Source organism: Lepisosteus oculatus, chromosome 4 (genome assembly GCF_040954835.1).
Source record: "Lepisosteus oculatus isolate fLepOcu1 chromosome 4, fLepOcu1.hap2, whole genome shotgun sequence".
Classification (NCBI taxonomy): domain Eukaryota; kingdom Metazoa; phylum Chordata; class Actinopteri; order Semionotiformes; family Lepisosteidae; genus Lepisosteus; species Lepisosteus oculatus.
In genome coordinates this window covers 62974641-63000719 of record NC_090699.1, presented here as the reverse complement: position 1 = coordinate 63000719, position 26079 = coordinate 62974641, and the positions used below count along the sequence as shown (strand labels likewise).

Here is a 26079-nt window from a genome sequence, read left to right as displayed (position 1 = left end):
CGGAGGTGTGACTCGGTGCTCTGCAAGTTGCAACATCCCAGGCACATGTACAGTCTTATTATATATATTTTTTTGGGGGGGGGAGGTTGACGCGCAGCCAACGAGAAGGCAGCGCGGCGAGCAGCTCCCATCCGGGTACTTCCCTCTCCGGGTTACTGTACTACAGTACAGAGACGCGGCGGCGACACTAGCAGGTAAGCGAGCGCCACGGGAGAGAGCAGAAAAATGCGGGGAAAGGGAACTTTCTTTTTATCCCACCGCCCCGCCACCGCTGTTAATGTACAACCAGAGAGCCAAACCGGTGATGGGGAAGGGGAAGGGGGGGGGGTGGGATGATCGTACTTGGCTGGGAGGCAGAGAAACGCAGGCGGAGACGGTCCCGCACGGTAGAAGAAGTGTTGGTCCGCGTCGCGGGTGGAGGTGGCGATGGTGGTGCTCGCAGAAGAGAGAGAGGGGGAGGAGGAGGAGGAGGAGGAAGAGGGGGTGGGGGGTCCCCTCCGGTTTTCTTCAAACCCCCCCCCTCCCCTCTTCTGGTCCAGTTTAAATAGAAATGGGGGGATAATAGTCAATCTCAGCCCCCACGTCTGTGTGGAAAAAACCGCCATTTTTCCCCGTTCTAGGTTGGTAAGGAGGAGGAGGAGGAGGATAGAAAGACAAAGTAAAGCTGGAAAGTTTTTTTTGGGGGGGGCTATCAGTTAAGATATTCGCAGGCAGCTCGCTAGCGTTCATGTTTGGAGGGAGGGAGGGAGGAACAGGGGGGGTGTTATTGTATGAAAGACTCGAAAGGGGGTGGGAGAGGGTAGGTCCGTCCAAAGCGTGAAAGGTTACACGGTGGTGTGTGTGTGTCTGTGTGTGTGTGTGTTCAACGGTGTCCCCGTTTGGTGAAAAATTCTTGGGTAATTTGTCCTCCCCCCTCCTCGCGTCCGGGCGGGTCGCCGACCTCTTTCTGTAAAGGAACTGCAAACTAATGAGCTAATTTGTCAAGAGACAACTGCGCGAAATCTCACGGCGAGCCTGGCCGGGCAAGAGCACATTTGGACATATTTCTTGTTCCGTTTTTTTTTTTTAATCTGATCAGTGGGTTTCCCCTTTTTTCGGAAACTTACCTCGCCACTGTTTTGTGTGTTCATCCTATGGAGAGAAATGCTAGCTAAGGGTCCCCCGCGTAACACCTGAATATCCCCTACCTTTTTTAAAGTTAATTAGCTGCTGGAGACCACAGGGGCATCTTACGGATTCGTTTCTTATTTAAAACGAAAAGTCAAGATTCCGTCAATCGTTTGTTTTATTGCTGGTGCAGTATTTTTTTTTCCTTCCCTCGCAAACAAGCTCCTGGCACAAATTACGGCAACTTTATTGATTTAGTGGGAATTAAATTCTTTTAATAGGTGTTAAGACCATGGTTTAAGCTTCTAGTATCTATAAATGGGTGGGTGGGGGGTGTGTGTGTGCGTTATGATTGTCCACGTATCAAATTTACAGTATATTGCAACCGTGTGTTCATCGCGATTCCACTACTTTTCCTTTTTTTTTTAATCAGTCACATTTACTTATCTTTACCTATTCAACCTATTTGAAGGCTGGAAGTCCCCGCCCCTTCTCCTTTCTGATTGGGCTTCCCGGACCGACGTGCGCTCTGTCATTGGTGAACACGGCTTGTCAGTTTGTCCCACCTCCGTCACTTCCACTACCAAGTTAGTGTGAGTGGGAGACCTTGGCCTTGCGGAGCTTGGATAGAGGGGGGAGGGGAGGAGTCGTGCCTCCTCCATAATTCTTAGCAATGTATAACGGAGACGGTGGAGACTGAGACCACTGTAGTGAAAATTATTAATTGCATGGATCAGCCTTACATGCACTCACACACACACATGTGTATAAAAAGGAAATCCTGTCCGGAATAGTAAAAAAAATATATACAGTACTTCAATTGCACGAACAGATAGCACGTTAAAGGCCCGATTACCATGTAAGTGTATTTATATAAAAGTAGTAAATGTGATAAAAAAACAATGAACATATCCAAATGCCGTGACATAAGGAAATCTAAGATTTTAATGCCTAGTTTTGGAAGAAATTAATAGATTTAAATTTTAGTAGGTTTTGACTTCTAGCCTTGAAAAAGAGGGTTAAATTTCAAAGTGCCCTATATCCGTATCTGATGACATATTTTAATCAATTAATTTTAATTCACATATGCAAACAGAGCATTAATAATAATAATAATAATAATTGCTTACACTTATATAGCGCTTTTCTGGACACTCCACTCAAAGCACTTTACAGGAAATGGGGACTCCCCTCCACCACCACCAATGTGCAGCATCCACCTGGATGGATTAAGAAAAAAACACATATATAACTATTTCCTAGACTTCAGAAAATAATTTTCAAATGTATACATTTTAAAAAATATTGTAAGTTTATTTTCTGGTACTTACAGATTCTCAGTTTTTTTTTGCTTTGTATTTACACTTAATGGAAGGCTTCTTATACCTTAGAAGTGGCCCTGGATAAGCACACCTGCTAAGAAAATACACAATTAAAATGCATGGATTTAAACTTTAAAGAAATCGGTTTACGTGAGCTGCTATGAGCTGATGAGATGAGGTCACAGCCACCTGCATCTGAACACCGTCAGCTTCAACATGGTACACATGTGAGGAAAACAATCCTTAACTGCACTGCTTGTCCTTTACTATGCAATATGCTGTTTAAATTGTGCAATTTATAAATTATGATTTATGTCCCTCCTTCACACTGGATAAAGGCCAATTGGCACTGTAGGGCAGGTAGTTCTGCAGAACAATTCAAACTTCATTTGAATGAGATGAGAGGTGAATCTTTGCTGTTGCTGCATGGGATCTTAATGTATTCCTACTTATTTATTTAAATAAAACATTACATTAGCTGGGCTTTAATGTCTGCGGGGCAATGCTTGCACCCAATCGTACGTTTTGGAATTCCTGTACTGCCAGAGACTTGTGCTTTTCAGCTGTGCTGCAGCTCAAAACACCGAATAACAAGATGTAACAGAGGCTAAATTCATGTAAAGAGACTGGATTGGGGAACTGCGTCTGCGTGCGCTTTCTGCAGAGGAACAAGTAGAGATCAATTCCAGACTGCAAAGTAAGTTTTTTAAACTCTGTAGCCAAAACTTTTCTTCTACTTTCTTTCGTTTTGTGTCACAGCATGAAAGATCTGTATAAGTCACACCGGGACATCATTTTCTCTTAAGAAAGTGTGACTGGACTGGAATGTCATATGGCATGAATCTTGTTTTCATAAGTTAAACCATTTTCTCGTCTTATAAAGCCCAAAGCTTTTTGATACGCAAAGCAAAGGCAACGACTGTCTAAGCACAGGTGCTAAAATGACTGAAATCACTAGTTCTTCAATAAGACATTGAATCGATAGAACCCATATTAAGTGGTACATTTGTTTTATCTAAAAAAAGTACAGCTGTTTTAAAAAGTCATTTCAATGCATTTTTTCAATACTTAAAAAAGCACATTGCTCAAATTAAGGAAAATTCTAAAGCCAGATATAAAAGAATACTGTGGGATTCAACTTCCAAACTCACAAAATGTCATAACACACACTAACTGCATATTGTAACTGAAGTAGCTCTTATATGGATTGCTGTGTGTGTAATGATATCACATTAACAGCCACATCCTTCCTAACAAGTCACATGGGACTCGGATTTTTGCTTGTTAAGGTGCACATATAAAGAACTTAAGATACACAGTTTTCATATTTCATATTAATTTCCTAATTGTTTTTAGAAGGGTAACCTCTACTGTCTAATGGGTTATTTGTTGATACAGGGTATCATTTGACATTTTTTTTAAATGTTGAAAGTTTTCAACCATATAAAATAGTGCACAGATGTTTGAAACACGCAAAAGCCAATGCAAATGTTTATTTTTCTGCCAGTTTATATTTTTTTTCTGTAAGTGATTTTATTTGTAAAAGCTGTACGGACAGTCCAAATAACGCAATGTTTTTTGGGGATTACAGATGTCTACCACAGCTCCCTGGATCTAAAACCTGCACCAGTAAACAGTAACATAAAAAGGACAGAAAGATTAAGATGCTGCCTTACATTCTGGCCAATAAAGATATTCAATGTGTGAAACGGACAACATCAAACAATCATATGAGAGGTGATTCCATTTTTGGAAAATAAAACTAAAGAATTTAGGAGCAACCATTATTCTGTATTTTGCTTATATCAATTAGAGGCCCACTACTGGTTGTCAGTAATGATAAAAACCGTTACAAGGTAATGGGGATTTAAGTCAATAGTGTCCATTTTCACAGCCATTGAAGCTAACGTCTTGTTAACCTTGAAGCAGCTGTAATTTTCTGTAACGCCATTTTTTGAATGCACTTTCATGTCTTTAGTATACTAGCCCTACATGATTTCTTTCCCACAATAAAAACATTTGAGTTTTTCTGTTAGTTTTCTTTTTAAATCGTGCTCTGTCCCTGCCAGATCTATTTGTTTTTTTGCTTGAGAAAACCAGGAATCACCCGGCATTTGCGCCTTGACTGTTCTTGTCGCTGGATCTCTTCAATATCTCACCCCGTCCTCCGTCAAAAACCCTTCTCCCCAGCTACCAAATAAGTAACTAAAATAACTAAAACCGACTGGCTGTTTCCGTCGCTGTTTGCGCCGACTATATGACCGTTTCTCACTGGTACCTGTAACGGCCTGAATTTAAACTGCCTTCAATATCCAGCACAGTGGATTTCCATATTTATCCCCTGTTTCTTTGACAAGTTGGTATAGGTCATTGCCGGTCTGAGCGGCGGAAGAGTCTCCAAGCCCAAAATGATTAGAGGAGAGTGGTATTTTCTCTTTTCCTAGAATTACATACATATACAGTATAACCGGTGCCGCTTCTTATAACAAAAACGGCGTTGTCCAGTACTTAATTATTTTTAACCCTAGTTTACATATTATTAATTATTATTATTATTACAGTATCGGCAAAATGTTTTTTTTTTTTTAAGAGAAGCGACGTGTGAATCGGTATCAGCCTACACTTCATTTACTTCTGCTGAAATGCTCTTTTTTTTTTTCAAAACCCAGTCCGGACAGAGACGGATGTGGTGTTTTGAAATTAAAATTATACCAGTAAGAGACGGGCGGTGATAAATAAGCGAGCGAGACCAATTATCTTTCATTCCTTTCGTCAACACGCAGAACTGGTTTCAGAAGAAGTGTCCCGAACCCCCTGAAGTTGACAAACTGTCTCGCCGGCGTTTCTGCATTTCGCTGTCCTCGCTGTTCCAGCCGAGCCGTCCAAACCCGCAGGTGGGTCAGCTGTTTCTCCTCCCATTCTGCGTCCGCAGTCTAATAAATCGGTTTGAAAAACGAAAACCTCGTCGGCAGTTTCATATTTAATAATAATAATAATAATAATAATAATAATAATAATAATAATGAATAATTGTCCTGGCTTGGGTGCGACTTTAAAGTTCAGACCGCCACACGTTTCAGGGCAGAGGTATAACGTGTCAGCTGTACTCGACAAACCAAGCTCTGGAAAAATCTGAAGTGAATAATATACTTGAGCTAGTCCCGACAGTCATTTGGATCTGACTATATGAAATATCTCAAGTGTGAAATGTACATATACTATGTACATGTACTCCACACCTGAAGAAGGCTCCACGGCCGAAACGTTGTGTTCTCTTTCTTCTTTTTTTCAGCATGGAATAAACCTGTTACTTGTTCATATACTATGTAGATTAGTGGTTATGAACAGCTGTTAGATCAGAATATTCAGTATATATGCGTTGGAAGTTTGCACATGTGTTTCACTTCATGGGACACTAAAACCCCTGTCTGGGTTCAGAATAAGTTATTTTGTACTGACAGCGGCTTCACTACTCTGTAGCCTGGTGTTCTCAGAAACCAGAAGCTGACCGAGACCTCTGAAAGATGACCACGTTGTTGCTGCAGCTGGTGCCGGAGGAGCAGTAACTGGTTTTGCTCCTCCTGGACCAGAATGGCTAAAACCAGTGCTCCCAGCGCTGTGCCCAGAGACCCCGTGCTGTGAGAGGAGCCAGACCTTAGGAAGAGACATTAAACTATAGCCTCAGTTTCTCACTTCTTCACTTGTGCAGTGAGTGGGGTCTGTTCTAGAAGCGCTGTGTAGATGTAAAATGCTGTAAACTATTACATCGTCCACTAGGGGGCAGCAGCTGTTCTTGGTACCCACCCCAGGGACTACATCTAGTTGTGTGTAGTTGCTGTTTTAGCTAAATACTAATTTAGCACAGAGATGTACTAACCACGGAATCACCCTTAGCATGCGGCTTTCAGTATGTTCCAATGGATTCAAAGAGACTTTTTTACCGAGAAAGGCGTGTTTGCGCAAGGATGCACATGCGATAGGTTTTCTGACCAGCAGGGGTCTCGGTTGCAAAACGATTGTGTGACGTTATACATAATACACCCAACAACAGATATTTAATTAAAATGATGTACTCTTCCAAAATGTTAATATAACTGGAAAAATGTTTTTTATAAGCATTTTCTGAACAGTTTTGTTCTTGAATAGTTATTAAAGTAATCTCCAGTCTTCCTTGCTAACGTCTTTAGAAATAAGATAAGGCCTTGTTTTTAAATCAAGCCTGATCCATTAGACTGATTGATTTAAGGAACAGAAATTCTGTAACTCACCTGTTTAACTGAATTTACAGGGACACGGTAAGCTTTAGCTCAGTAGTCTTGATATTTACTAGAGGGGGGTATATAAATATATCAAATAAGAACTCCCTGATCAAAGTGTTGGAGGAAAGCAAATAATTGAATAAAAAAGGATTTAAGAATTTTTCCAAAAAAGTTTGAAAAAAATGTGAAGATAATGCTGAAGTCTCGGAAATACAGTGCAGAACGTTTCGATTTGGCTTCATAAGCAGTGTGTGCTCTTTTAATAATATTTGAACTATTTTGTTGCATGGTATCTACAGATGGTGAAACTCAGGCAATCTTGGGAGGATACATATCACGTTCCCATGATACGTAATTGTGCTATTTAAGGGGTTCATTATAGGCCTTTCAATACCAGAAATAAAGTTTTGAAACTTCAGTTTATTTATTGCTATTTATTTTAATAAGCAAGACTCAGTTAATCTGTTGAGTGAAGTTCATTCTCCAAATGCATTTCCCTTCCTTGGACAACTTTAACTTTTGAAGTGTATAAAATGATAAATAACACTTGAACGCTTTCATCAATGCGGATAAAATGTTGCGTAAAAGTAGGTCTCTTATGCAGAGTTTGTGAACGATCATGATGGTTTAAATACTGCCTTGACTGTTGAACCCAGAGCCGTTAAAAGAGGAAAACGAATGAAAACTTAAAAGCTGGGAGTGAACAGCATCCCTGCTTCACTGCCGCAGAGTTTTGTGGCTGAATGTGGCGGTGTTTATGCACGAAAAAGGAAAGCTGTGCAGAGCAGGTGTAGATTCCAGCGCTCATATCACAAAAGAAAGCTGGAAGCTTAAGAGCTGCTTAAGAAGCAGGCATAGTCAGTGAAGTCAAAAGTGTGCTGCAGGTTGAACTACTCCCACCCCACGGGCAGCTGATATACGACGACGATGAGCTAAAACGAGTCAGTAGCGTACATACATGCAATTGGCTCAGAGAACATGGCGAGATGTTACACTGGCGCAGTGCAGCCAACTGCAGCCTCTCTGGTGCGGGTGTGGGTTTACGCAGTCAGGTCCTGTGAAAATGCAAGCGCACCAGTGTGACTCTCTTCTTTCGGCTTGCTGGTTACGAACTGCACCGCCTCCTGCGTTCTCTCGCTTGCGTTTTGCAAAGCCTCCACGGGTTTCCAAACTTTGGCTTCGGTTCAGATTGAGCCGGGGGAAAGTGGCAGATAAGTAATAGGTGCCTGAAACACTGAGTTATGCCGGGCAGCTTTTGTGTTGGTGTGCTGTCCTGGAATCGAGACAAAGTTGAATTAAAAAAAGCCAGGCTGTATCAGCTGAGGGGACTCCAAATGAGTTATTCACATAGTTTGTTTTAGATTGTCTTGGGAAGAGTGGGGGGGGACTGAGCCTAATGTTTTAAATTGGAGAAGAGAATTTTTAGATTTGTTACTGTAAAACTTTAAAGAAGTCTCCCTCGGGACAGTTACTGTACATAACAATAACAGCATGTATAACCACCTGCTAGTTCTATAAGTGTAGCTCTTTTGATCGTTATGGTTAGTAAAGTTTTAAAGTTTCCCAAGGATACCCTGGGTGACGGGTTTTTTTTTGTTCAGCCAAATCTTAACAGTATCCAATAAATTGGTAAGATCACTGTTATATCTTATTATAAGAGCTAGTTGTGGATAATGCAATATCATGTACAGTTCAGAAATCAAGCGATTGTTTTACTGAGCCCAGGGGTAAACGTGGCTGTGAGTGGGGACTTTGAGAAGACTGGGAACTCAGTGCAGCTCCTTGTTCTTCTTAGAAAAATGTTATTCCACCGATATGAAATAGGCTGTTATCATAGAAATATTACGTTAAATAAAGCAATCTGGCTGCACCAAGTTCAAAGAAAACCTAAATTAAAATGCATCAGTCCCAAAGTCACGCAGAATAATTCCAAAAGAACCTTTATTTTTCCTGTCATGACAGCTGATTTTGCTCAATAACCGTGACACACTGGAGTCTGTTAAAACCGGTTTTGATGTCTCGCTGTTGCTCATTTTCCTATTTGCAATGAATTATTCCGATTTTAAGAGAAAATCCCATTGGGGTTATTGTTAGGAGGGACAGATTTATGACAATGCGGTTCCATGGCTCATCCTGTGACGCAGTCAGACTCAATGAATGGGGAATGCATCAGCAGGTTTTATTAACAGGCTGTGGCATACGTTGCTGTCCAAGGGTTTGCCGGGTTTCCTTGGTAAGTACTTCTGGTACGAGAATGTGCAGAAGCAAGCTGAAATCTCCAAAAATCAAATAATAAAGGGGAAAAAATGCTGTCGCTTTTGCCTGTGAATGGTTTTACTTAGCCAAAGGCCCCTGTGAGATCCTTTATTGAGCTAATCTAATGAAGGCCTTGTGCCAGTGTCTTATAACGGTTTGTGATTTTTGTCCCAGTGCCAATGTGTTCTTTATTTATCTGTGTTTGGGGGTATTTTGGACCAACTGCTTGCGCCCATCTGTGCACTGGAATACTAAAATAAAAAAAAAATAATGCTTTTGATTAAATTCTAACGATGGGTACTGTGGGTTCAAGAAAGCAGATCTGGGATTTATGCCAAGCCCTGGCAGAATCTTAAAACGTGTGGCTAAATAAAAATCATTATTCATATGTTTCTATAAAAGAACAACGCAGGTCGCTGGTACGTGTCTGTGTGTGTTAGTGTGTTTTTTTTTCCAAGTATTCTTTTGCTACTCAGGGTTTGAGCTCAGTTTGTTTGAAGGAACGTCATCTTTGCTTTTGAATATTAATGTAGCTGAATACGAGGCTAGTTTTGTCAGTGAATTAGCATGCATCAGAAGTAAGGCTTGTCTTTTCATCAAGGCTTTGTTCAAAGACGTACTTATTGTCTCAATGTTAGAGCAAGTTATCTTTGGAAAACCGAAATAATTTTACCGTAAGAGGTTTTGCTTTTAACTAGCGTCACTGCTATCCAAGTTTTCCTCGGTTTTTTTTTATTATTTTGGATTTCTAAAATTCTGTTTACTTCCATTTACGTTATGTCTTCCGTGAAAATGCTCATGGCTTCTTTTTGTTTTCTGCAGACGGGCTGATGCCAAGAAGTGGATTCCGATTTCTTGCACGTCTGTGTGGCAAGTATTACCCTATTGTGGGAGGGGGGGAGAGAGACGCAAATTATTTTTTAAAAGGGTACATAAGCCTTCTTTTATATATCAAATAAATACACATTCATATATTTCTGTGTATCTTGTAAAAATGATGTAATAATATAGCTTTCTAGCTTTACTAGGTTTAAAAATCCACAATGATACGAGGGTCGAAAACAGTTATTACTCGGAATGACAGGAGCTACGTCTTAGCTAAGTTAAAAGAAAAATTAAGCAGAGTATTCCTGTACTCGATCAGATTGTAAACTTTGGCATGGTAAGGTAACATGGCTTAAAAGCAGACAAGATGGCGACTGAGTCTTAACAACTAAGAAAGTGGCGCGTTTCAGAAAGACGGGTTCTTTTTCGGCTCCGTCTCTTTTAACAGTTTAACATCATTTTCACTGTCAAATAGAGAACGGTGACTTTCTGGTACACAGAACTGAAGTACGACGTCCTGGCATATTCGCCTGGCAGAAAAGTCAGTAAGCAGCCAAAACAGGCACACAATAAAAACATGGCTTCCTGGCGCATCGAGGAAGCCCGCGTCATGGTTAGCTTCCCTTTCGCTCTGCTTATTTACGTGGAGCAGCGAGGAAGTGTGCTGGACCCATGGCGAGCTCTTTGCCAGTATCTGCCGCACAGAGGCAGATTTATTTCATTGCCAGCCCTCCTGACCTGCTACCCAGCTCAGGGAATACCTCCTCGACTTCCCGCACAATATTTTGTTTAACCAGCCAGAGACTGCAGTACTCGTTTAGCTTCACTTCGCGTCTCGATCCGAACGGTCGAAAACTTTTTGTCGATGCGGTGCCACCGACACCGCTCCTCTGCCCTGCGAGGTCTTCCCAGGTTAACTCTTTTATAGCTGCTGGCGGGCTCTGACCTGCCAGCCCAAGTCACCACTGCCAGGGCAGCAGGACTCTCAATGTCACATCCAGACAGGAGGGGACAACAAGAGAAGACCAGAAGACGAAGACTTTCGTAGGATTCGCACAGTGAGGGCTGTGTCGGGCTTAAAATGACTTTCTCGGCACGTGTTTCAGTGGTTCTGCGATACATTTTCAAAGGAGAATTTTTGCCATCTCTGTAAATATGATATATCTGTTAGGCTGTTTGCTTTTTGCCTTGCCAGGCACAAAGAAGATGTGTGCACTGTGGGATGAGGTAGTAGGTTGTATAGTTTTAGGGTCACACCCACACTGGGAGATAACTATACAACCTACTGTCTTTCCTAAAGTGGCAGAAAATCATCTGTGACATTCTCCGACTCATCTCTACCTACGACGTTTTAAAAAAATGAGGATTTGTCGTCGTCAGCATCGCCTTTCTTAAGAGGGGAACATTTTCCAGCCTTGTCCGCATTATCATAGGTGGACTGCCTGGATAGTTGATAGAAATACCGATTTAACAAGAAATCTTATTAGATTCTAACAGTGTAGTAGCAGGAATATTGCTCAAAGTTCTGCATAAAGCACTAAATCAAGTAACAATGCCTATTAGAATTAACTAATGTGGATTCTACTATATTCACAAAACAGTTTAATTTGAAGAGTTATTAAAACTGATGCACAGTGGAATAAAGTAGTTCAATTATTTTGCTGTATCTGTCTTAGTTCTCTCACCATAGCGCTGAAAGTGTTTCTGACCCATTTTGAAATCAGTTACTAATACAAGAGGGATAGATGAGGACCCATTCTAATGATTTTACCTTGAAATGAAGTACATGTATTCAGAAATTGCTCTGGCAGTGTGAGGTAGTAGATTGTATAGTTGTAGGGTAGTGATTTTGCCCTCTTTGGAAGATAACTATACAATCTATTGCCTTCCCTGAAGAGCAGAAAAGCAGCATTATCCATTATACAGTATACTGTTATACTTATTTTGTGCTTTAATATTGTAATAAGTTGTCTGGAGTAAGAATGTGTATTTGGAGCCAAGCAATTTTATAGTTTTCTTTGACCTTGTTTAAAATATGTATTGGTTTGTGATCTGGGCATCATCTCAGCATGGCTGGGCAACTTGAATCAATAAATCCCATTGAAGCCAACAAACGCTGATGTCCATTTCCCAGATAGCACAGCAGTGAGTCCAAGCAGAGCTGGTGGTCAGGTGTACTCGGGAGGGGTGGGGGTGTGTGATCAGTGCCTGCTGGAAGGAGCTGTCTAGATTGTGAGCTTTGAGGGCACTCAGCAGTCATCAGAACTGATCTCCCATGTGTGGGGTACATCAGTGGCACTCAAAATCATTCCGAATTTAAATCCTGAGAATACGGGGGAAGAAACGAAACCTGCCATTTCAATCAGGCAAATCCAAATGCTTAGCACATTTGCTCATTTTGTGGGAAGGGAGGAAAAAAAAGCAAAACAGGACCCATTTGAAAGCAGGACAGAAATCACTGTTCTGAGAAATGCAGTTATGTGGCTTAATGGCTTACATTGTGATGTGCAGTGGAAGTACATTTGTCCAAGGGCCGGATAGCAATTACTACAGTGCACTGGCCTTGACTTGTAGTGCAGATATATTCCAGTTCTGAATGTGCTGTGTACAGACCAAAAGCTTGACCAGTGAAAGTGAGAGGAAAGCTGGGCTCTTAGGTAGAAGTAGCAGGTTCCATAGTTGTAGGGCAGCAATCTTATCCCACAGGAGGTAACTATACAACCTGTTGCCTTTCTTAGTGCTACACGGTTACAGCTATCTAATTTTTAAAAATACATACCCATATGTAAGCTAATTTTTTTAATGAATAACATAGAAAACAAAACACAAAATACATTTTTTATGCTATTTGGATACAGTCATTTCAAAACAAAGGATGAAAAAATGACATTTCAGTATCAATGCAAAAAAGAAATAGCACATCAGAAATCACCTCCAAATGTTTTCCTCATAAATGCATTTTTATTTTTAAATCCCACACAATGGCAGTGAAGGCCTGGGGTCAGATGAATGTCTATTAACTATTGTCGTATTGTCTTTTATACCTTCCCTTCTCTAAAGGCATATTCTGTGCAGGAGTTACTGTGTCACAGAAAGACAGATTAAGCTATGTCAGAGTCACTGTCTCTTCTGCGGAGCCAGAATCCTAACAACCTCACAGATGTATGTTTCATTTTGTTAAACAATTAAACCACAGAAGGTCATGGAAAGACCTCGTTTCACGTTTCAGCCTTGAGGCTGGATTATTAAAATAAGAAGTGTGATTTTTAAAAATAGGACAAGTGTAAATGGGTAACAAATAGCTCCCTATTTTGTATATTAATAAAGAATAATAAATGTATTTCATACAATTAACTTGACTTGAGTATTCTTTATTGAATAGTAGCAAACTGGGTCTTTTTAACAAGGTAGGGCATAATATTAATAAAGTACTCTATGAGAAAGGACCGGTTTTAGAAGGGAGAATCAAAGATTTATACTGTCCTAATTTAATGTTTAAGGAACATGGTGAAGCCATAATATTTCAAAACACATGGGGTATAGGTCTCTGTTCAAACAAAGCCTGGGCTCTGCAGTTGAGATAGCACTGGTGGGACTGGAGGCTGTTCTTGGCTGACTGTGCCTGTCATTGTCCATACCAGAACTGTCCAGTACAGCCCAGGCTGGGTGTGTCTGCAGCTGGCCTGCTGTTTTTTGGCTTGCCCCACTGTTGGCAGTGAGAGCTGCATCCATCTAATGTTTATGCGTCGTTTATAAAGCCATTTCTGGAGGCGGGACAACAACAAAGTTCAATCAGCCTCAGCTGTGAAATCAATTCTGACATCCTTTCCTCACGTACACATAAATTACAGTACAGTATTATTATAAATACTGTACTGTGTTCCCCTTCTCTCCCTCGCATTCATCTTTTACATCCTTCCTCCACCCCATCTCCACCTCTGCAGCTGCCCTTGGTCACTCCTCACTCTGAATGGGGGTCCTGGCCACCTCGTCCTCTGGCCAGGAGCTCAGCCCTCAGCCAGGCGGGCTTAGCCAAATGTACTGTGACTAAAACACTCGATAAACCTTTCAATATGCTTCATTCTCGTGGTGTGTAATTCCTAGTGAACTATATTTTTTGGACTACAGGGATGTGAAAGGAAGACCTCAAATGACACCTACATGTAGCCCCCACTTTCCCTTAACTGGCATCAGAGCCATAGCAATTTCTGAAACCAGATCACAACCTAGCAGTCAAAAAAAATATCAAAAAGGTTCCTCCATTTCAGAAAATGTATCCAGTCCAGTGATACACTTGACAATTGTATTTAAACAAAAAAAGGAGAATCCAAAGTGCAGTTTCTGATAATAACCCATCCATTTTAATTTTGTATGACATTCTTAAGCATGCTTACAGTTTTGCGATTTTTTTAATTCATTTTATCTTTGGCATGTGCTGATTTGTGATTTCTTATTCATTTTATCTTCCTCCACCTCACCTCCCACTACATGTCCTTAGTGCTCCGTAGTCTGAGATGTTTCCTAGATAAGTCATTAACGATCATTGGTTACAATAATTAGGTGTAAACATTTACCGTAGGCATTTGATTATGCACACAAGACCTTGTGGACTTGATATTACAGTTATATTGATCCTAAACTGAAATACTGAGGCTTTAAGGATGCATTATGACTATGTACTTACTTGGGTAACAGCATTCCCATTGTAGTTAAAATATATACCAGAGTTCAAGCAGCAAATAAACCTCCACAGTCCTCATAGACGCAAGTGGCTTACTTTAAGCGTTGAATGAGTATGCTTTCAAAACATCTTTTCCATTCACAGCTGCCACTGAAGCCACGATGCTTGCATAATCACAAGCCACATTTGTAAAGCCCCTGCAAAAATAAACAGGCATGCCTCATAAAAAAGGATAATATGCATTGCTGTTCAGCTGTAACTGGATAATGAAGCTTTTTGGATACAGTTTGTCTTAAATTCTTTACCCTCACCCACTTCATATGTAATTCACAGATTGCTACATAATTCAAAGTCATAAAAAATTATTTTCTACAAGTGCCAACAGTACTAAACCTGCTTTTACAGCCTATCCCTTTGTCTGATGAATTGGACAGCTGAAAGGCATTTTCTATAGAGCACCAGTTTTAGAAGGAAAAGTTGCCCTTGGCTTATTAAGGAGTAACTAGAGGTTAGATTTATCAAAAAAAATCTGTGCTTTAAAATTGGGAGGCATGACGCCTACCTGGAATACATATGTGATCCTCCTAACAAGTGGTACCGACTTTCCAAGGAGAGGTTTTTGTCCTTTTCTTTTTTCCAAGTTAACACTCGCAGGGACAGGTCATGAGAGGCAGTGACAACACGAAAAGAATCCTGCAAGAATAAACAATTCACGATTCGTGGTCGTTGTTATACTAATGCAATGCAGTGATAAGACTTGACGGGACCCGTGCCAGGTACTCACTGCACAAATCGCGGAGATGGGTTTCATGTGGTCCTCAAAACTCGCGAGCATGGCTCCTTGGAGGTTGTAAACCTTCAGCTGGTTCTGCGTGGCTGTCAGAATTGTGCCACTCCCACGTCCTTCGAGAAGTATATCCGAGTGCCATCTGCCCACATCTAACTGGAATGTTCCCACCAGCTCAGCTTTTAAAAACAAACTCAGTTAGGGACAAACAGCAATACTACGAACACTGCTTGAAACATGGATTTTTTGTGGGACTCTGTGTAAAGTGATAGATACATTTACATATACTCTTTCATTTTTTTCCAAAGGTTCCAGTAGCCTTTTAGTAAGGAACCAACTTATTTGAGGGCCGACATAATTGGTTGTATGGGAGAATGCAGCACAATCATCCGTTCCTACAGTATTACTGGTCTTTTCATGCTGTACATATCTTTTTGAGGGTAAAGAGCTTTTGCTCATAAGCAGGTGTGCGCTCTGGGCTTCTGAATGGCATGTCTGGACTAATCCAACTTGAACGCAGAAGAATTGGTGGAGTCTGGAGTTTACGGGTTCGAATCCAGACTGTCCAGGTATTATGAGGGCAGGTCAGTACTCTCTGGGTTCAGTGGCAGCAGCATGCAGTATGGGGCTCTGAACTCTGGACCAGAGCGTTCAAATCCCTGTTGGGAACCTCTGTTACGCCCTTGCCTAGCTGCACACATGCGTCTCCTGATGTCTGGAAATAGATACTGTACATTGGTAACTTATTTCTTGCAGGACTGATTGATGCAATCTTAAATTCCTGCTGTTCAGTCTTGAGTTGCAGCAGCTAGGATTAAAAACAATTAACCATTCCACACTGACTTAAGAAAAGGGGAAAACTGAAAATTGTGCATAATTAAAAAATAGTAGGCGACCTTTACCTATGACCACTGTTTTGTATTTTGTTTTTTTTGACGTGATATCAAAGATCGAGACCGCTGTTGTGGCCCGCAGTCCGTCACTGTGGAGTATGAGCACTCTGGCTGCTTCTGAGGGAAAAAAGCAAGCTGCTAAGCATCCACTGACAGGTAACACCTCAGATACAGGAGTCTCATCTCCAGATGCACAACTCAGACTTTCACAGGAAAAAACCTACAGGAAGCAGAAACATGCTGTTAAAGGGACAGTGAGTCTCTTCAGACTGATGAAATTCACCTCTAAGAGGGATTTTTTTTTTTATTTACCTTGGGACTCAGATCATAGTTGTCCTGCGTTGCAGCAACAATCCACTGCTTGTCTGGCGATGCGAGCAACACATCGATTTTGTAAGTATCAAATGCAACTACATGTGATACCTGTGACAGTGTAGGACTTGCTAGGGTGTAAAGAGAACCTCCAGCTGTACCAGCCTGGTGAAGGACAGAAATGAACAAATCAGGCCACTCAGTGCACTACCCTAAATGTGAATACACATACTATTACAACATGGGAACGACAGGTTTATTCCACGCTGAAAAAAAGAAGAAAGAAAACACAACGTTTCGGCCGTGGAAACGTGGAAACCTTCTTCAGGTGCCTTCTTCAGGTGACAAATGTGATGTGGCAAATTTCAAATGTGGGGCTTGTTTGCCGTTTCTGGGAATCTTATGCTGACTGTTTAAAGCTTGATTACTCTATTAGAGTTCCAGTATCATACAGATACTTACAGTCAAGAAGGGCTGATCTTTGATGCTGTAGTTGATTAATCTGCACGCAGTGGAAGAGGCCGGGAATGCTGCTAGTTCCTCTCCGGTGAGGCCTTTCCAAGCTTTAATTGTTCCACGGCGGTCGGCGCTGATCACTACGCCATTCGGCTGGTCAACGATGATCTTTCTCAGGGGTTCCTGCACAGGTGTCGACCACAACTGACTGCCCTAAGCAGGAATGAAATAGCCATTTAATGAATTGCGTCCATGTTAAGTGAACTTCTCTACTATTCTGCTGCTTATGCAGGCAGTTGGATTCCAGTTAGAGATTTACTTGAACAAAGAGTTAATACGCGTTCGCTGTAGATTCAGTCTAAAACTGCACAAAGAGTCAAAAAGCAAAGCCGACCTGGAATGCAGTAGAAAAATAATAATGGGATACATATTTACCCAACAGGAAATACCATACTAGTTGTCAAAAAATAAAATCAAGATGCACACTACAGATATTCACAGCCATGTTTCACAAACTGCAGCCCCATGTTAAATATACCATTACGTGCCTCAGGGTCTGATGTACAAATGGTAATATTACCCTCCTGTACATTGTGGTTTTTCTAGCACCTAATGGGATTGCTTTTTTTCCCAGATACTTTCGTACTGGCATACAGTGTGAGATAGAGATCTGGACAAGAACAGAGCACACCTCTTGAACATTCCAAGCGCGGATTGTTCCATCGGTGGATGCACTGCAGACAATGGACATGGAATTCCACGACTCGGAAAGACTGCTGTTTCCTACGAGGTAGGCCATATCAACTATAGCACCTTCGAAAACAAGGGGGCGAGGGGTTGAGAGACAGGCACTTCTACACTGTGAGCCACAGGGAGATACAGAACAACGGCCTCAAATATTTAAACAGCAACACAGGGTACACAACCATTAGAAGGAAATGGACAAATAAGCATTGAATAGAATCCAGCCATCCATTTTCTAACGACTTAATCCAATTTGGGCTTGCAGCAGAAACAGAATCTATCCCAGCAAGCAACGGGCGCAAGGCAGGATACACCTTGCGGGGGACGCCAGTCCATCACACAGTACACACAGACACAGACACGCACACACTCACTCCAGGGCCCAGAAGCCAATTAACCTACCAGCATGTCTTTGGACTATGTGAGAGAACCGGAGCACTCTCTGGAACTGGAAACCTCTACAAACATGAGGGGAACATACAAACTCCACACAGACAGCACCCCAGGAATTGAACCCAGCCCCAGCGCTGTGAAACAGCGATTCCTACCATTATGCTGCCCTCAGTATTAAATAAAAATACCTAACAATATTTAAAAGAAAAATTTATGACTCAAAACAGCACCTTTATGATGATTTTATGATTAACGTGCTCTTCTAATGGCAGGACTGAAAAGTACAGCACATACCAGTGTGTCCTCGTAAGGTTTTGCAGGTATAATCTGCTGATGCTCGTCCCATTTCCATCTTTTCCTCTAGCTTTGAGCGGCGCAGGTAATAATTCTTCCACGTCTGCATTCCAGCAGGGAGCCGAGAGAGATTGCAGAAACTCCAGCGACGAAGGCACATCTGCCTGTACAGGAAAGATTTGAAATGCTTTGAAACTCTGCTGAAAGTTCACAATGTTGGTGTAACAAAACTAACGGCACGCTTCTTAGAAATGCATTCTTGGAAACAATGAAAAATACTTGAAATGCTTAAAATGTTTACAGTTTTCTGACATTCATGATAACCTTAACCACAAACACATTCACAGAAAATAAACACTCCCTTGAGATGCGTGCTGTAAACAAAAAAAATATCAAGGTGGGAAGTTTGAAACCTGTATCAAGCAGGAAATCACTGGAATGCAGTTAACAGTCAAATTTTACGAATCGTGTTCATAGTCTGCCCTCCTGTGGACAAGAATGGAATCATTCAAAGAAACAAAACAGTTCACCAGCTCTGTGGATGAGAAAGATCTGTATTAGGTTTAATAGAGAACTCTCTCTCTTCATAGATGCAATGGTAATGGGACAAACATCAGGAAATCCCTTTTAGCAAACAGAACATAAATGGAACCCACTGCTCACAGTCCATAACTACAATGTCATTTTTATTATGATTCTGTATACTCTATTTGTATGTGATTGTTTTGTTTTTTAGTATTCTTAATAAAAATAAAAATGCTGCAGACATATATTTATTGGGGAAATCAAGAGTGTTTATCTGTAAAATATCTATAAAATCTCCACACCGGCGTCCTCAAGACCTCAGTACCTGCAGCCCCAGTATGCTTGGGAGTTCTTCTAGTCTTGTTCTGCATATTTTTGCATCGCTATACTACACACAGTTCGGTGCAGCTAAAATGAACACAAAAACATATACAAAAAGTTAATTATGTACGAGTTCCACACAACCTCACCTCCATAGCCAGGGTGTATCTGCAGCTTCATTCCAAAACTGAAGAAAAAAAAAAGATAAATGTTATTGTAAACCTCTTTTCAAACCTTGGATCTCAATTTTTTTACTTTCTTGTCTTACAGCCAAAAAACATACATGGACATTTAAAATTTTTTTCACCTTTTAACTCCTGAAATGGAGTGCAGCATTATACACATACACATATACATTCCTGGTACATTTTTAATTCATACATACTAAAATGTTCATACTGAAAATACTCTTTAATTCATTAGCTTCAAAGAAGCTAAATACAACATAGTATTTAAAACCATATAAAAATAAAATAATAAATAAATCAGTTTCCTGGTCCTGGAGGAACGTCTCCTCTCGTTTTTGTTCCAGTTAAGTTCTTTATCACAGGCCAATTGATTTATGTTTTTTTTTTAATTTATTTTGAATATACTACACGTTGAATGGAATTCGTAATGGGTACTCGCTCTCCTGCAGTTTCTGAATATTATTCATGAGATTTCTCATTATGGTGTGATACTTTACCTGTAATGTAACCAATGTGGACTGTATTGTGGGAAGGACTGAGAAACGGTTAAACTGTAGTAAGAAATCGGAAATCTGCCTTAAATTTTGTTTGCTCAAGGCGTTGGAATCCACGTAAAATTAACACTACAATTCAATACCCAGTTGCGCCAGCCTCAGAAAGGTTTCGAATGGATATTAAATATTAACCCAAAGTTTTAGAAAAGCAAGGATTAATGACCGATATTGGCACATGTAAGAAGACAAACTATGAAGATATAAGGGGAAGGACAGGAAACTATTGCTCATTTGGACACATAACTATAACGTTTGGATCTGCGGTTCCGGGTTCTTGTCCTGAAGGATCTCTTCCTGTTTTCATTTCAACTCTCATTTACCTAAGTGTTTAATTGAATCCTTAATACAATTAAATAATGTGCTTTTTTAACCCGGTTATACTGATATCTGCTCTCAAACAGGCAGAGATCGTATATTTTGGGATTACACCAGACGACACGACGACTTTTCATTATTTGCAAGAAACGCTCCGACTCCTTAAACATGAATTACTTTACGTTTTACACAGCATGTGCATTTATATTGCAATGAAGTGAAAACTCCGGGCTTTAAAAAGTTTGACAGAGCAGGGAGAGACTGCGACATTTTCTGTAAGAAAGCAGAGGCATACTGAAATTTTGGTTTTAGTAGGTGGTAAAAATCTTTAAAACACTCAAAACATTTCGTGGTGACACAGAATGGCTATTATCACTGGATTTCATTTATATGGTTTTCTTTACCTTACTGACTACTGAAGCTCTGAGCAGGTCATCTTCATCCAGATAGGAAAAAATGCAAATTAGACAGTCCACAGTTAGCTGGGATAAACTGGAATCCATTACAACAACAGCACTACTGTAAACCCTTGCTAAACACTAAATACAGCTACAGTATATGTTGCATTCAACTTCCGTTTGTGCGTGTTTGTCTTTCTCCCTCAACCGATAATGTATTTTCTGCTACAGTGTCTCAGAAAGGACAAACTTATTAAACGAGCTTTTCTATCCGGATTACGTTAACGTTAACTATTGCATTTTCATGAAACTGATCACACCACATATTTTTAAGCTGTATTTTAAGTGATGTAATATGCTCTCGTCCCAGTCCCCACCCATAACGCAAGACGCAGGTTTAAATGATGCAAAATGTGGAGTTTCACAGGGTTTTACATAATTGGAAAGATATATGTCAGGAGTGGAGTGATAAATGACCTAAATATAAGCTTCATTGTTTTATTACGATTGTATACAACTTTCAAATTCCTTGAAAAACATAGTATCAGATTCAGACAAACGCAGAAAATGGTATAGCAATATACAATAAATCATACCTATCGATTATTGTAAATCATTTTTCAGTCTGGACAATAATGATCCATAGCTAAGAAGAGAATAGATAAAACATATCACAAACCGCATCTCAAGTTTAACTTTGCACGAACCCTAATTTCTGTTCTAACATGCAAACACATGCACTTGCCTAGTTCACCGTACAGATTTTCTTTCTGTTTGCATTTTTACCTTTTTTTTCTAGTGAATTTAAATAATTTCTTTTTTAAGAGGCGATAACGTTTTTCGGTAAATAATGGAAATGCTTAAATCTGAGAACAGGTAACCGTTTTTAGACCATGAGAAAGGTTACAAATGAGAGGCCACTCAGCCGATCTAGTTCATGAATTGGCCGAAGGACGTTGTTCAGCTGTTTCTGGAAAGAGCTGAGGTTGTGTGCTTCAAGAATATGGCTGAGTAGCTTGTTCCATAATCCCTCAAACATCTGTGTAAAGAAGTGACTCCTGTTCTCAGTTTTAAATGCAGTTACACAGACAGTAGTTTCCACTTGTGCCCCTAGTTTACTGTACATCAAGGATTGTCAGAACCTCGAACAAAATACCCAGTTATGTAATAAAAAATGATAGCATTCCTTTCAAATGTTTAACCTTTCTTATGTTCCTGTCCCAAGCTTTACTCTATTCCAACTGCAGCGGAAAACAAAAGTCTTACACAAACCTAAACACCTCCTAACATTACCTCCAGTTTTGAAACCTCAACTTTAGCCCCGATCTAAGGAGAGTTTTGCCCTACTCTAACTGCACACCTAACCTAACACTTATTCTAACTTAAAATTTAACTGAACATATTGTTTGTTTTTCAGAATGCCAATTTCAAATAGATTAATACATTTGATTAGTTAATACAGACATACACATATATATTTTGCTCACCTAACTTTCTTTTCCTAGTCTTAAGGATCTTTTTATACCAGGTGTTGTTGAATGAAGATAAACAGCTACTATCCATTAAATGTTCAAAATTGTTGATGTTGATAATAAACAGGGATTTGCAGTTAAGCTCTATACTGTCTCTTATTAAAAATAAAATGATAAGCTTGAGTTAAAATGTGTAGAAACACGAGCAACTGTTTATATTGTATTTTAAATTTTTTTAAGGCAGTTTAGATAAACACTTTTCACTGTACTCTGACTTATTGTTATCTGTGTTTAAACATGCTGCATATGCAATACTAAGTTATGTTCTTTTGCAGTTAAAATTTTAGATGATGATTTGTAAGTCATTGCCAAGAGTGCATTTAACATGATTAAGGTGAAAGAAAGAAATCAAAACAAAGAAAGAAATCTGCTTGCCTGTGAAGATTTAATGAAGACAGATATGGAGACTGCTTGATCCTGCTACTTTGATGGAATACATTCCAGTCTACGACTTATGAAAATAAATTCACCCACTCCAAATGGATACATGTAAAGGTACTACTAATGTTTCTTTGTCTTGGATTTTGAATGGTACGATTATGATCTGAGACACTAGATAGTACAATGGCTTAGATTTATTAGAAACGAATAAGCCCTGACTTCTCTAATGTGCTGAAGAGAGCTATGATAACTATACCTCAGTGGAAATGTTAAAAGATCACTTTATTAGCCATATACAATTTCTTGTATAAGGAATTAGTCTTTTCGCATACCCCAGCTTGCTCTCCATGAGACGCAGACACACAGACAGGGAGAGAAGTTTGGGGTCAGAGCGCAGGGTCAGCCATTGTACAGGGCCCCTGGAGCAGTTGATACTATAATGGTACAAAACAAACCAGGTGCAGACAGATGGAATGGTACAGGAGGCTAAGATTATGGTGTCACAACCTCATGGCCCAAATGACTGAATCCTAAACTCATTATGCTATCCATTGTGAAATCAAAACCTACCTGTTTATTTAGAATTACACTTGATCAGATAATAACATCTTAAACCCCTCCTCTTAAGGACGCTCCAGCCCTTCCTCGTTTACCTGATCTCCTGCACCTGTCTCCGGTTCCTGCCCCCGTCTTATAAAAGCCAGACATTCCTGCCAATCTGGGCTCAGCTTTGGAAGACGGACGCCCGGAAGCCCGCCTACCAGCGAGTCCAGGAGTGGCTTGACAGCACTGGCTTCGCAACGGCGTCCTGACCGTCTGGGTCCTGAGCTGGGAGCACCTGGCTCGTTACCCCCCTTTTATTCCCCCGACCCTTCACCAGATCCCGCTCCGGCTTTTAACTTCGTCTGTCTTTGTCAAGGATGGACCACCCGCCTCTGGACATTTGCCTCCCCACGGATGTCCCCACGAACACCCTTCGGACTTGTTTGCCTGGACCACGCCCCCCCCGAGCACCTTCGTCACGCCCCCCCCGTTCGTCTACCAGTCCAGTTTCTCGTCTCCTCCCCGTGTCTGTTCACTCCCTTACGGATTGTGCTGTCTGCACAGGGTCCTGAAAGATGCTTCGTGACACTCACCTTAAAGTATCCCAAAGTGCTTCACATATACAATAGAGGGTTTCCACTTCTATACTCTGTATGGCAGTGGACAGACAGTAAGAGAGTCACTGTGGATGCAAAGTTTGACACTAAAACTCTCAGACTCCTACAATCCTTTCTGTTAAGCAGGCCTCTTGTTCTCAGCTTTAGAGAACTCTGTAGTATGCACTTGTGTCCACTGGTTTGTGTTTCACCCTTGGCTCTGAAGAAGTGCACAACTCTGCTTCTGGTCCCCTGAAAGTTTCCTCTGTAAAAGATTGAAAAGATTTGGTCCTTTTAACCTGTCATTGTAGGCCTTCTTTAAGCCCAGGAATGTGTCTGGTTGCTTATCTTGGAACTGTTTCCAAAGCAAATTATTAATTCTAATGTTCTGCTGAATAGAATACATAAATCCTAATGTGTTCTAATGGGTTTTTACTGATGTACAATTTTAACAGAACATCCCTCGATTTAAATACTAGTCATTTAACTCTGTGTCCTGACATTCTGTTTTGTGTGTGCCAAAAATAAAGTGTGAGGAAATGACATCTAATACACACTGGTCTTCATGACAGATGCAGGTTAGGGTCGCTAAATGGTTATCTTTTATTAGAAAACTATTTAGTGTTAAAGAATGTGACTAATCACATTTCACCCTGTTTTGTGGTTACAATTTATGCTTTTCAAATGTACTTTCCAGTTAGCCACCATGACTCATTGAAAAAAAGAGCAAAATGCCTGTTTGAAATACTTTTTTCGGATGACTTTTAATTGCTCTTAATGATCAAAATCATTAAGAGGAATAAAACAAAGACCTCTTAGTTTTCCCAGTTAAGTGATTTGTTTACTCAAAAGCTGTCATGAATTCCCTTCCAGTACCTGCATGTCTAACGTGCCAAGAGATCATGAGCAGTTCAAACAAGGAAAACCCCTTTTCCGTGCCACTTTTGGAAAAATGATTACAAAGCAACCCACATTCTGCTGGTGAAGTGTGCCAAGTTGTAAGGGGATTTTTAAAGTATACTTTAACAGTAATGATGAAGCAATAGGTCACCATAATATAAATTTGCAATGTGCATGCTTTTTAAATTAAAAGTAATACTGCCAATGTTATAGTTATCACTGTCATGTAACCTACTCTGTCATTGTTTCTGCTGTCCTAAGGTCAGCCAGCAATATTCATTAATGGAGAATAAATGTGTTCATTGTTGTCCCATGGTTTGAAATGAGAGGTGAGAGAACAATTAGGGAACTATGATCATAAAATGGTCTGCTTTGAAGTACTCTTTTAAACTGTACAGAATGAGTTCAAATCAAACCAATTTTCAGGAAATCAGAATTTGAAGGAATGAAAGACAGTTTAAGATATGGAATCCAAGGAGATTGGATGGTGACAGAATAAGCAGATACTGTGTGAAGCAGAGAACTGATTTATCAGAAGACTGAGCAAATCCTGAACCGAATAACAGGATCCCTCACGGTTCAACACGTCGATCAGGACCAATGTATGGAGAAGAAAGTCCTTCATAGAACAATTAAAAAAAGGCAATTCAATTAAAGAAAACAAGTATAATCGATTGCAAGGTCAATTAAAATAAAAGTTATGAGAAAAGAGGTAAATGCTCAGAGTGTGGTGTAATTAGTGGAGTACCACAGGGATCTGCATTAAGACCACCATTCTTCCTAATTTAAATGAATGAACTAGATTTTAATATAGTCAGTAAACTAGTCAAGATTGCGGACCATCCCACAAACGGAGGATTGGATGTTCATTAGAAACTGCAAATTAATTATTAATTAATTCATTGCTTACACTTACTGTATATAGCGCTTTTCTGGACACTCCATTCAAAGCGCTTTACAGGTAATGGGGACCCCTCCACCACCACCAATGTCCAGCCCCACCTGGATGATGCGACGGCAGCCATAGTGCGCCAGAACGCTCACCACACATCAGCTGTAATGCAATAAGGGTTAACTAAAATTCAAAACTGTGTAAACACCCGGCTGATTACTTTTAATGTAGTCTGTGTACAAAGTACTACATATAGGTAGCAAAAGCATAACCTATGAATACAATATGGGAAATGTTGAGCTTAAAGAGACTATTATGAAAAAAACAGGTGTTTATATAGATACATCATTTACATATTCTAAACAAAGGGGGAGGAGAAAGAAAAAAAGTTAACAAAAATTAAGATTTGTAGTTAAAGGCAGAGAGTTTAAATTCAGGGGTGTTATGTAAAAATCGTACAGTGCACTTGTGCTATCTCACTTAGAATACTGTATACATTATCGTTTACTGTTTAATGAAAAAGATATTTCAGATCCAGAATCTGTCCAGAGAAGAGCAACCAGATGTTTTCTGGGGCTGAAGAGAATGTCCTACACTGATAGGTT

The 26079-nt window shown here is 40.2% G+C and overlaps 1 protein-coding gene and 1 long non-coding RNA gene across 4 annotated transcripts; one reads left to right on the top strand and one right to left on the bottom strand.

The window, feature by feature from the left end:
- On the top strand, positions 1-18490 carry LOC107077474 (uncharacterized). Of its 2 annotated transcripts, XR_001478494.2 has the most exons (5): positions 1-194; positions 5213-5323; positions 9767-9814; positions 17533-17688; positions 18400-18490. It is a non-coding gene; the product is annotated as an uncharacterized lncRNA (long non-coding RNA). The 2 variants fall into 2 exon arrangements; XR_011189492.1 differs by lacking the exon at positions 5213-5323.
- fbxw12 (F-box and WD repeat domain containing 12) lies at positions 12554-20917 on the bottom strand. 2 transcript variants are annotated; one of them, XR_001478493.2, is made up of 11 exons: positions 20637-20917; positions 19325-19362; positions 18330-18493; positions 17590-17711; positions 16905-17111; positions 16443-16607; positions 16140-16350; positions 15235-15416; positions 15013-15143; positions 14454-14647; positions 12554-12850 (listed from the first exon to the last, which is right to left on the bottom strand). XR_001478493.2 is itself a non-coding variant. In XM_006631042.3 (10 exons), exons 1-10 carry the CDS (start codon positions 20733-20735, stop codon positions 14548-14550), a joined length of 1419 nt encoding a protein of 472 aa, XP_006631105.2. In that variant the 5' UTR covers positions 20736-20917; the 3' UTR covers positions 12554-14547. The 2 variants fall into 2 exon arrangements, 1 of the variants encoding a protein (XP_006631105.2); XM_006631042.3 differs by having other exon boundaries at positions 12554-14647.
- Between the last annotated feature and the right edge of the window lie 5162 nt (positions 20918-26079).

What these genes read in the sequence shown, in the direction of transcription:
- fbxw12 (XM_006631042.3), bottom strand. Translation starts at nt 20,735, where the DNA reads ATGGATTCCAGTTTATCCCAGCTAACTGTGGACTGTCTAATTTGCATT. An exon ending in ACTATGATCTGAGTCCCAAG is followed by an intron (nt 16,351 to 16,442) that starts GTAAATAAAAAA and finishes TGCTTCCTGTAG; the next exon opens with GTTTTTTCCTGTGAAAGTCT. An exon ending in GGATCACATATGTATTCCAG is followed by an intron (nt 14,648 to 15,012) that starts GTAGGCGTCATG and finishes TTATTTTTGCAG; the next exon opens with GGGCTTTACAAATGTGGCTT.